We start from the raw sequence: 11903 nt of genomic DNA, 5'->3' as shown, positions 1-11903 counted from the left end.
TGATTATATCCAGTCGCTTTCATGCTTCTGTGAATGCGCTAGATATTGACTCCAATTTTGTTTTATTTTGAAGGCCAAACCACAGCTTACGGCGTTTTGAGCCGCACCGGTTCGAGTTTTATTCCGTTGTTTATACAGATCACGCTTTTATCATTTTATTTACAATATGGGGTGAGCTGGAATTTTTTAATTAGACCATATAATGCCATCAAATGCTAAAAAAAGAAAGAAAAAATAATTTTAAAACATAACCATGACAGCAACAAGATCTACTTCTGTGGCTATTTGGCGCCATCTTGTGTCGAAATGGTATAATGCAACGATTCCTGTTCAGTTCACATTTATTTATGTAGTTTAGCAACAAAAATAGGAAACCCACTTGGCCGATGGGTAACCTGAACTTTGTGGAGTGTTGTCAGAGGGATAACGAGTTAAGCTTCAATTTTGAGCCGCACCTGTCCAGCAAATATTAAAACCAGCTCTTTTACCGTTTGAGCTTGGTAACTTACGATCAGTTTGGAAATAAACGGTTTGAGTATTTGCCTTTTTCCACAAATTTTTATTGTGAAAATATAATCTGGAAATGTTTGTAAAAACAGCCCAAAAGTTGATCAACACACTGTACTGCATATTTTTGTGACAATATCAACCGGAAGTTTTTGCAAAGTCATTTTTTAAATGATTTGCACCGTTTCGATTTGCTTGATTTTATTTTGAAAACCGGAAGTATTCTTTTACAGACCACTTGTTGTGAGCCCGCTGTGCGCGTTCACGTCAAAACCGTGCGGTGCACTTTGCCAACTTTTATGCTCCTTCTTCCTCCCCCTCTCACCTCACATTAACGCTGACAACCACTTTGATCGCATGTTTTCACACTGAGCCACGCACAGGCTCGAGTAATCGATCCGAATCCATCCCCCCCCAAAAAAGTGGTCATGTCTGGCGAAGAGGCTCCGACTCAGCAGCCCAACCCTGCGGCGGGAGCTCCGCAGCCTCTCTCGTGTCGGTCCCTGGTGCTCACCGGCTACGGTGGGTACGACAAAGTCAAGCTGCAGGTGAAGCCGTTTGGGCAGCCGAGTCTGAAGTCCGATGAGGTTCTGGTGCGAGTCAAGGCGTGCGGGCTCAACTTCGCCGAACTGATGGGCAGGCAGGGGCTTTACGAACCGCTACCTGCCCCGCCGGTCACCCTCGGCATGGAGGGGGCCGGGATCATCGAAGCGGTCGGAGAAGGGGTGAAGACCCTAAAGGTGAGGATTTACCAAAATAAAATAACCCCTAGTATGCATGTATGTATTTATTTTTTTATCTCTGACTAAAACTTAGATTTAATTCTTTAGAGTGCTACTATTTTTTGTTTTAGATTAAGTCTTCTCATTTTCATTACTGCAGCAGAATTGTGTACACATATTGTGAAATGTGTGCTATATTGTGCCTCAGTGCGGTTAAAAATCTTAAAACTAAGCTTTATTTTGTAGGGGACTTAAAAACACTTTACATTAATTGCCTTTAATTCACAGCTAATCCTCACCTGACTACTTACAGGAACTAAGGTCACATAATGATAAAAAGTGCTGTGTGAGCAAAGTCGATCTATGACGGGTATGATTATCTCGGGTAATAAAATAAGATATAAATATGGGTCCATAGAGGGACACCATACCATGTCGCAAAATATCAGGAATTAGAGAAAGCCCATTTTTCTTTTGTGGCTCTCTTGCTGCATCCTGCAATGTTGTTTGCTTCCTATTCGACATTCCACATTATTTGTATACATTGATATGAAATAAAATGATGTGGGCGTGGCTGTTTCGTAAGCTGCAGATGTGTTTGTAATTGTTCTGCAACGTTTGAGCTGATCCAGATGCATGCAATGAACGTGTCTTGTTATTGTTGAGTCCATATCATTTATTTACTTCCTTGAGAAGAATTTGCAACATTTTTTTCCTGCTTATCATTGCAGGCAGGAAGTAGTAGCCGCTTTTAACAGGATGTGGCAAAATACTCACAATCTGGCTTGTGTTTCCCGTGGCCTTCAGTTTGCGCCGCCAAAAATAGCCCACATGGCACACAAAACAAAATGGGGACTTAGTTTTTCATAACCATGATATATGTAAAAGAAATTAGTCTTTTTTTTTTTTCTTTTTTTTTTGCCATTTGTGACTCAAAGGTGACCGAAAATAGACTCAAACTAAAATCTCAAGTATTTAACACTGATTTTATTTTATTTTTTTTACTTAATTTTTTTTTTTTTTTTTAAGTGAATTATTTGGCAAAATGCAGTGCAGTGCTAAGATGCAACCTGTGGAGGTGCTGTTGCTTCAGTCTCGACTAGTTTGCTAGCTGGAGAAATTGTTTTAAAAAATGTTAACTACCATCTAATTTCAGTCAAATTATTCAATTAATTGTAAATGTAATTTTTGGTTTTATGATGATGCACTGCATTTTCACAACCTGTAAACGTGTCAGGTTGGCGAGCGCGTGATCGTGATGAGCCGCAGCGGCATGTGGCAGCAGCTGGTGGTGGTGAGCGCCGGGCGCGCCTTCCCCATGCCCGAGTCCATGAGCTTCGAGGAGGGCGCCGCGCTGCCCATCAACTACCTGACGGCGTACCTGATGCTCTTCCACATGGCCAACCTCACGCCGGGCAAGAGCGTGCTGGTCCACATGGCGGCGGGTAAGCCAAAGCGAGGCCTTGAATTTATGCTGCCAATAACTGATAGTGGTTAATAATTTGTAGGTGACATTCATGTGCCAGTGTTTGCTTTCTATCGATATCATTGTGATTAAATCCCAACAAGGTACATTATACTTAGTCCTTAAAGAGGATTTATTATGGAAAATATTCTTTTCAAAGTGAAAATAAAATTCTATGTCCAAATTTGAATGATTAAAACCAACAAAAAATAAAATAAAAATCCTCCTCCTGGTATTTACGCCTTTCTCACTTTTATGTGCGTGCACTTGTGGCCAACAACGAGGCGCTCGAAAGCAGTCACACCAGCGTGGAGGAGTTGCATAATGGCTATTTAGTCGAACATTTTAAAAATAGGATTAAAAAATTCCCCCCTCCTGCTATTTGCACCTTACTCACTGTGACGTTTGTGCACTCGCGGCCTACAATGAGGCACTCTAAAGCGGCCACACCAGCCCTGGTCCGTACACTGGCTGTCAAGTTGAACTCTATAAAAATAGGAAGAAAAAATTCCCCTCTCCTGGTATTTACACCTTTCTCACTGTGACTTGCGTGCACTTGCGGCTGACGATGAGGCGCTCTACAATAAAATCAATCTTCCATAATACGTCCACATGAAGTTGTTACTTTTGTGCATGTGCATGCACGCAGGTGGCGTGGGCATCGCCGCCACCCAGCTGTGCCAGACGGTGCCCGACGTGACCGTCTTTGGCACGGCGTCCGCCTCCAAGCACGACATCATCACCCAGGTGGGCGTCACCCACCCCATCGACTACCGCACCAGAGACTACGTGGAGGAAATTCATAAAATTAGTCCCAAAGGTCAGATTCTGTCCTCTCCTTACTTTACGTATTTTTATTTTTTTGTCTTCCTGTTTACATGCATTTGCATTTTCTTTGCAGGAGTGGACATTGTTTTGGATCCACTTGGTGGCGCCGACACACAGAAGGGCTTCAACTTGTTGAAACCTTTGGGCTCAATCATCGCTTTTGGTAAGCAAAAGAATTCATTTGTAGCTGTTTAGGTTTTGCATAAATTAGTATTAAATATAACAAAGTTTCATCATTATTCACATTCCTGGTGAAAACTGGCATAAAGAGCTTGTTGCAACATGGCCCTGGCTGATCTCTTATACTCTGCTGCCACCTGCTGGCGGTTTTTTATAATAACTACCATTGCTTTAAGCGGCCTCTTCATGTCAGAAGATGCATCAAAGCCTTCTGTATGCTCTATCATGGACAAAAAAACAAACAAAAACAGAACGTATAAGTACGTTTTTGGGAGTGAAGGACAAAGTATTAAAACCCGTATTTATACGTCTTTGGGTTTGAATGAGTTGATTTTAATACCAACATCAATTTAGAAGAATCAACCCCGAAATGCGTTTGCGCGCCAGGTGCCGCCAACTGCGTGACGGGCCAGAAGAGGAGCCTGCTGGCCCTGATGAAGACGTGGTACAACCAGCTGTCAATCAACGCGCTGAAGCTGATGCCGACCAACAAGGCGGTTTGCGGCTTCCACCTCAGCTACATGGACGACGAGCACATCGACACGGGCATGGCTGCGCTGCTGCGCCTCTACGCCGAGGGCAAGATCAAGCCTCGCATCGACTCATGCTTCCACTTCGAGGAGGTGCGTTGAAAAACATTTGCTAGGCTAATAAAATATTTGGGGAAATCCTATTTATGTATTACATTTTAAAGATGTCTGCATTCATGAGAAAAATTATGTATTTTTGTCTGATCGTTGTCCTCAGGTCACGGATGCAATGCGACGCATGCACGAGCGTCAAAATATCGGGAAGGTCATCCTTCTCCCTGAGCCCAAAAAGCAGAACGACGAGATGGCTGCAAAGAAATGACATCATTGAAGGGTTGAGTAATACTGGATTTCCCCGGCAATGCTTTTTCTCTTACTACTCAAATTACAACATTCTTTTGACAGTATTGGCACTTTTTTTAAAACATCACACAATGTCTATAATTTTTTTTTTTTTTTAGCAGCATGTGTATTTTCATGAATAAAATGTATTAAATATATTCATTGTGTTGCAGTTATTAGGAACAAAATGTTGTTAATTTTGGTTTAGTTGAGCCGTAACGTCTATGCAAAGCTTCTGATTGTTTTGTTTTCGTGGCAACTTGTGAGGCTGCACTCTGGACAACAATGAAAAGCAATCAGCGGGATTTCCTGTCCTGCCTTGGTAATCATTCTTCTACCTCCAAAAAACAAAATCCATATCCATCAATCCACATAAACGGACATATTTTTGGGTGATTGGTGAGCAAATATCGTAGTCTTGTAGAGGACTAATTATGACATAAGTTTTATGGAAAGTTATGCTGTACTTATTGTTCAGTTGTTTACTTCAACTGAGACAAGACTGAACTCCCCCCCGCCCCCTTCCCTCCTAGTGCACCTCAAATTCCTCTTCTTCCACATGTGGCGAGAAGCCCAAGGCACAACACAACATGTCTGAATGTAATCAAAGGACGCAGTAGACACATATTTGAAATATATGTTATGTTCCTGCATGTCCTACAATTTTTCACTTTGGCGGGTTTTGAGATAGACAAATCTGAAATCGGACTGGTTAAAACAGTCCCAATACTTTTTTAATATAGGCTGAAATTGATTGGATGAAAAAATATATATATATCTAATTGCCACCTTCACATTCTGGGAGCACCAAGAGAAACATAACAGATTTAAGAAAATAGACAAATGAGAGGTCATGCAATGTGATGGAATAAATATAATTGAAGCTATAGCAATTGCTTTCTAGCACCAGCAGGGGACCCACATTTATGCAAATTCATTAAACTAATTAATGGATTTCTGTTCCTAAACTCGTTTACGTGTTTTAGCGGAAGTTTTTTTTTTTTTTTTTTTTTTTTTTTACTCTGAAAGTGTGTGACGGAAGTGACTTGCTACTGCATGTCAACCTTGACGCTGTACTTTAGAGAGAACGCTCTGCTGTGAATCGTAGGCGTCGTCATAGACGTACATACGTCGACTCTTCATAGGGTTTAGTAGCGTACGTCCTCGTCGCCGCCATACTGGATGTGGCCGAGTGGATGCGACTGCCTCATTCATGCAGTAACTGTTGCACACTCAACGCCTGATTTAACGGTTATACATCTTTCACGGGTAAGACTTAAGTATTTTTTTCCCCCAAAAATACCATTTGGACATAATTTAGTGGCAAATACTGTAGTTTAAAATGACTATATGTAACGAAAAGGCATATATTTCTCAAAGTGCTCTGTATTTTCTGTTATAGTTACGCTACATTTAATGTAGAATAGCGTGTAGCTTAGCTCACTTTATATTTGCCAAGTAACCTGTTCGACACTTGAAATAACTGCTTTGGCTCAGATTCACGGAGTAGCTCTTGCCACATTCAACATGGCGGACGCGCTGACGTATCGTACAGCGTGCCTACCCGCTCGATGGCAGTCTCTTTCATTGTGTGTATCTATGGTCGCCGCCTCCTCCCTCCAGTGAGCTGCTGCAGAGGTGGTGATTCTGGTGAAGTGTCTGTTAACATATCCCGTCGTCACTGAGATGCGGCTGCCGCCTCGTCGGTAAGGGCCTCTTTCTCGCAAATTATAACCGCCTCTGTTTTTAACATGTGCACTCAAAAACACCATGACGCGCGCGTGTGACGTTATCTTTGTTTTTTTTTGTTTTTTTAATCCTCCCCTCTACCAACGTTCGGCTTATGATGACTTTCAGTGGTGACCTCTCATGCCAAAATAGCAGCACTGTGTTATAATTAGAGAGTGCAGATATGTGCGGGGCATACAGTACTCTCGTCACGTGTGTATGCTGGACATTTATGAATGAGTGGAATGTAATGTATTCTTCTCAGGGAGTTGGCAAACCAAGGGTGGGGTGCACCGAAGTGGCTCCTGTGTAATATTTTTTGGGGTCACCCATAGGTATTTTTAACCCTCATGCCCTTATGCTATTTATTTATATTTTCTTATATCCTTGGTTTATGTGCATCAAAAAAAAAATTCCACTTAGTTCCAACCAATTAATTGGCCCAGTCAAACATCAGGTCTTTTAACATTATTTATTTATTTATTTTTAGTAATAGACACATTATAAATGACAAAGATGTCATTAAAAAAACAAACAAACAAAAAACGGCCAATTCCTGCCGATTTTTCTTCCTGTTGTCAATTGTTTTGGCAGTAATTCATACTGCTTTATTGTTGTAAGCGTTAAAGGGCCAAAAATAATACATTTTTTAAATTTACCAAATGATTCATTGTCTAGCTGGATATTGTTTGGTAAATATATCGGCAGTCTGGGATTTGACTATTTACATATTTTTTGGGGGAACCTAGCCTCCATTATTGTCTGAAAAACTGGCGTATTCACTGTTTTTGTGGTCAGGTCAAAGCCATGTCTACAGAAATGTTACTCTGGCGCCACCTTATGGCCAATGAACTCTTTTTAAATGAGGGGAGGAGCTTCGTAGAGTCATGCCATAGCCTTGTCTAATGGAAAAAAGTGCTTTGCCGCCATTTTGTGGCATGTATAGGCTATTGAATTACTTGCGGATTTTCACTTATGTTAGCCGTCATGCCCTCACCAACATTTTCACACCCCTTATCCCTTTTTGTTTGGCCCTCTGCTCTTGATTTAGTCCACCTTCTGCCCAACTTCTTCGCCTTATCTGCAAAAAACAGCTCTCATACTCGAGTCGGTTGCAACGCGCAACCTGGCCTGTGTAAAAACTTAATTTCTGTTAGATAAGCAAAGTACCGACAGAAATGAAGTTATTTTAGGATAATACTTCTTTGCCTTCTTGCGCCTCTGCGTCTGTCAACATGACTCATTATAATGTCATTAACATGTTCGGACGTGTCTTCAGGCATGTGCGCCAACGAGTGTTGTGGAGCTGAACTCTATTAGAGTGATAATAAACTTGTCTGTTCAGGGGAGTGGTATTTTACATGAATAAGGAACCACACCAGCCGGTTTGGTAGTCAATTCCACTTTCATAAGATCACAAAAACATGTGATTAATTTCGAAAGGAGATCAACAGAATTGCTAATTTTCTTTTTTTCTTGGCATGTGAAACGTTTTAGTGACCGCTTTGTTGTTTGTCAGATTTCAAAGGCTCAGTCATGATTGCCTTAAAAGGCTAATGGACCAATTCAAATTTTAGCTTTCAAGGAGAACAAACAACATCATATCACTTTAATTTGTTTTATTCTATAGATTTGATTGGTTGGTTGTTGCTGGGCAGAATTCGTAGGGCTCAGTAACAACTACACTTTTGGGTAATGAACTTCACAACATCTTTACATTTTTTACTGTCTAACAAACATATTGGGAAATAATGGAATCATTTTTTTTTTTATACATTCTGCTGAACACACGTGATTAAGTAGGCCAGAGTTACTTAACTTCCATAACTTCCCCAAAAGCCAATGGTATTAAATGGTGCTTGTTGCTAGGCAGAATTTGGAGTGTGCAATCTTACCTGCCCAAACAGCTAATAGATTTCACATCTAAATAAAATATTGTTGTTGTTGTTGTTTTTTAGCAGACATAGCAACATAGTTCAACAGAAAGTATTTTTTGAACACTTTTGATTGGCTCCTTGTTGCTAGGCAGAATTCATAGGGCTCGATCATGATTGCCCTAATGTACAATGTATTTCACATCCAAATTTTTTTTTTTTAAGCAGACATATCAACATAGTTCAATAGAAAGTACTTTTGGACACTTTTGACAGGCTACCTGTTGCTAGGCAGAATTCATAGGGCTCAATCATGACTGCCCCAATGGACAATGGATTTCACGTCTAAATAAAATGTTCGTTTTCTAGTAGACCATCGCAAAATTGTTCAACGGTAATAAATTTGTAAAATAAAGTCTGGACATGTTTTGATTGGCTGCTTGTTGCTAGGCGGAATTCATAGTAACGGTAACCCTTTGTCTGCAGAAAGCCTAAAAAGGACCAATGATGACCGCAGAGCCTCAACCGCGTTTCCTGGTCCTGTTCGACTTCGACGAGACCCTCGTGAACGAGAACAGCGACGACGCCGTGTTGCAGGCTCTGCCGGGCCAGCAGCTCCCCGATTGGCTGAAGAACAGCTACCGCGAGGGCCACTACAACGAGCACATGCAGCAGATTCTGTCCTACATGGCCGAGCAGGGCGTGTCGCGCGACGGCATCCGCTCAGCCCTGGAGGCCATCCCGCCCACGCCCGGGGCCCTCGCCCTCCTGCACTTCCTCCAGGGCCACCAGCAGGACTTTGAGCTGGCGGTGGTCTCGGACGCCAACATGTACTTCATCGACACCTGGCTGAAGCACGCGGGGGTGCGCCAGCTCTTCCGGAAGATCTTCACCAACCCGGCCAGCTTCGACGCCGGCGGCCGACTGGTGCTGCTGCCGTTCCACGCCCACTCGTGCACCCGTTGCCCCGACAACATGTGCAAGCAAGTCATTCTAAGGGAGTACCTGGCCCTGAGGCAAAAAGAGCGCGGATCGCCATTCCAACAGGTGTTCTACGTCGGAGACGGCTCCAACGACGTGTGCCCCTCGCTGGTCTTGGGGCCCCGAGACACGGTCTTCCCGAGGAAGGATTTCCCCTTGCACAGACTGCTCAAGTCCGAGGGCGACAATTTCAAGGCCAACATGGTCCCCTGGAGCAGCGGCCAGGACGTCATGGACTGTCTGAAAAAAATCGTGGAGGAGAGATGATAATTGAAGAGACGTAAACGACCGTAACAAAGGTGCTGAAATAGAGAAATATCCTAATTATTTGCATTTGTAAAAAAAAAAAAAAATACAATAAAAATAATAATACAAATTAATATAAATTATAATAAATTTTAATCTAATCTAATAACACTGTCTAAACAAGAAGTGTTATGTATGCAAATATATATCCAGTCTGAGTTTGAATTTCTAACACCTTTAGTAGCAAAGTCAAACATTATTTTTAATTTAATTTAATTTAATTTTAAAAATACTTGAAATGTTTTCACGTAAAAAGGCAAAATTTTAAAAATCTAAATCTAAAAAAAAAAAAAAAAAATCAGTCTGAAACACAATTTTATTGGCTATACATCGAATGATTTGAATTACCTCAATTTTGACTTCTTTAACTGTATTTTTGTGCCTATTTGGTTTGAATTTAGGGTTGAGAAATTCAGTCAATTTACACATACATTCGTAAAAATTAAATGTTCTCATTTTGATTCTAACATTGATTTTGTGAGAACTTGAAATTGAAACTTTTCAGTGGATCGCGAATAGCGAAAAGTATGCAAACAATTGACACGCATTATAATTGCCATAAAAACAAAATGCGCAAATGAATCCGTGAATGTGTGGGTGTCCACTATATATCCAAGTGGTCTTCTTTTTAATGTTTAAGTTGTATTACTGAGTCATGTTATTGCTATTGCTAATGCTAAGCTAGGCTAACAGGATCATCTTTGAGCAGGGTACCAAAATGGCGTCTTTGTGATGTTAAGTGTTCAAAATTTGCCACTAATAATGATAATAACAATAACCACACTCCCTGTCTTTCAACATGACGGAAATGTTCATATTTGTGTTTGTTCGTGGACATCTGTGTCTGTACGTTTTGTTAGCTAGCAGACTACTTCCTGGTTTACAGACGCCAACTCGACATGGAAGTGAACGTTTTGACATCATCAGTCCATGTCAAGAGCTCATTGTGACCTGATCAATGACCTCAACCAATCACACGTCTTTGTTGTTTTCTCAACGCCTGATGAGTGCGTCTTAACTGATTAAGTATCAACAAAACGGACAAAGCTAAAATAACAATATGGAGTCGATGCTCAAACGGCTTTCTATTGACGTTCAGTATTGTGTTATCAGGTGCGAAACGTGCGGCGTATCGGGTCAGAACGAGTCGATTGGGTGACAAAAGGAGGCGATACCTAATCTAGGCCTTGGTGATACCGCTGCTGTAATCTACACCAGCATATAAACAGCACTGTGCACAGTGCCTGCACTTTGGCCCTGCTATGTAAAATTCAAGTGAGCGCACATTCTTGGTCCGAGTTTCCAAAGTGAGGGTCGGGGGGAGGAAGCGGTGCAATAATTCCTTTACAATAAAATCATGCTTACATGTGTTAATTTATTATTACGTGGCCATTTTGATCTGCGCATATTTTATTTTCACTTTTAGAGGACAAGTGCAGAATTAGATATTTAATCAGTGTTTCCCCAACAAATTTGTTTCATTAGATTAAAATTGTCTACTAGTTACTAGTTCGTCAAAATGCACTTTAAACTATTCTGACAGTGTTAACCAAAATTCTTATATTTGTTGTAAATGCAAAATGTATATGAGAGTCTGAATTAATTACAATTGTGGAGTTGATTGTACGAACAAAATATGCCACAATCCCTTTTAGAAGCTTCTCAGGGAGAAGAGTTGATTTTGTCATTAGTCATCAAAACATTTACATAAGTCCCCACTTAGTGTGTGTTTATGTATGTGTGTAATTGAAATATGTGCAATAATTAACACGCAATATGACGTATAGGATACATAAGGGAAACAGATGTGTTTTTTTTTTTCAAATTACTACTACTACTGTTCCTGTTTGTCTTTTCCTTTCCTTTGACTTGCTGTATATGGATTTCAAAAATGGATGTAACAACATTGTAACGGGAATATAAAAGCCATCACGTCATCAGTCATGTCCTCTTGAGTGATTATTCTCATCAACAGAATATAGCTTTTTGTTTTTGTTTTTTGTTTGCTCTTAAACAAAAAGCACCATTATCTTTTTTTTTTTTTTTTTCTTTTTTTTTTAAACGTACTCTTGGATGAGAGCATCCTTGAGGTCAAGGACAGTGGAAGCGACAACAAGACGTCATGTCGCCTCAGCTGAACCCAGATGGAAAAAAAAGAATAGTCGAATGGAGGAAACTCGAGAGCATGGAGGGGTGAATGAATCTTTTGTTTTGATGGGATGGGCTTATTGGATTAAATTTAAAAAAATTAAGAGCGCCTTGTGAGTCATTACGGGACCGTCATGGAAAAAAAACAGTTGATCATTTATTTGAGTTCACCACTACTGCGCTTTGACCACAAGAGGTCGCCAAATTAACGCATCTGAATCTTTACCTCGCCATACGGTCTGCATTTGTTGAAGCAGACCGTGAAGTTTTTTTTTTTTGTTTTTTTTTTTTG

The 11903-nt window shown here is 40.8% G+C and overlaps 2 protein-coding genes across 2 annotated transcripts; both read left to right on the top strand.

The window, feature by feature from the left end:
- The first annotated feature begins 34 nt into the window (after positions 1 to 34).
- Positions 35 to 4703, top strand: LOC144004694 (synaptic vesicle membrane protein VAT-1 homolog). The gene is made up of 6 exons (XM_077502115.1): positions 35 to 1247; positions 2467 to 2674; positions 3344 to 3514; positions 3596 to 3685; positions 4090 to 4325; positions 4450 to 4703. The coding sequence occupies exons 1-6, from the start codon at positions 936 to 938 to the stop codon at positions 4552 to 4554; spliced, it is 1122 nt and encodes a 373-aa protein (XP_077358241.1). The 5' UTR covers positions 35 to 935; the 3' UTR covers positions 4555 to 4703.
- A 1058-nt stretch (positions 4704 to 5761) lies between these two features.
- LOC144004860 (putative phosphatase phospho1) lies at positions 5762 to 11403 on the top strand. Its single transcript, XM_077502504.1, has 3 exons — positions 5762 to 5843; positions 6198 to 6280; positions 8663 to 11403. Exon 3 carries the CDS (start codon positions 8681 to 8683, stop codon positions 9422 to 9424), a length of 744 nt encoding a protein of 247 aa, XP_077358630.1. The 5' UTR covers positions 5762 to 5843; positions 6198 to 6280; positions 8663 to 8680; the 3' UTR covers positions 9425 to 11403.
- The last annotated feature ends 500 nt before the right edge of the window (positions 11404 to 11903 follow it).

This window comes from Festucalex cinctus, chromosome 17, assembly GCF_051991245.1.
Source record: "Festucalex cinctus isolate MCC-2025b chromosome 17, RoL_Fcin_1.0, whole genome shotgun sequence".
Classification (NCBI taxonomy): Eukaryota; Metazoa; Chordata; class Actinopteri; order Syngnathiformes; family Syngnathidae; genus Festucalex; species Festucalex cinctus.
The sequence above is the reverse complement of the archived record's forward strand: the minus strand, read 5'-3'. Positions and strand labels throughout refer to the sequence as shown.

Excerpts from the sequence above, each read along its gene's own strand:
- LOC144004694 (XM_077502115.1), top strand. The coding sequence starts at position 936 with ATGTCTGGCGAAGAGGCTCCGACTCAGCAGCCCAACCCTGCGGCGGGA. Across the intron at positions 1,248-2,466 it reads AAGGGGTGAAGACCCTAAAG|GTTGGCGAGCGCGTGATCGT; the intron begins GTGAGGATTTAC and ends TAAACGTGTCAG. Across the intron at positions 2,675-3,343 it reads GCTGGTCCACATGGCGGCGG|GTGGCGTGGGCATCGCCGCC; the intron begins GTAAGCCAAAGC and ends GCATGCACGCAG.
- LOC144004860 (XM_077502504.1), top strand. The coding sequence starts at position 8,681 with ATGATGACCGCAGAGCCTCAACCGCGTTTCCTGGTCCTGTTCGACTTC.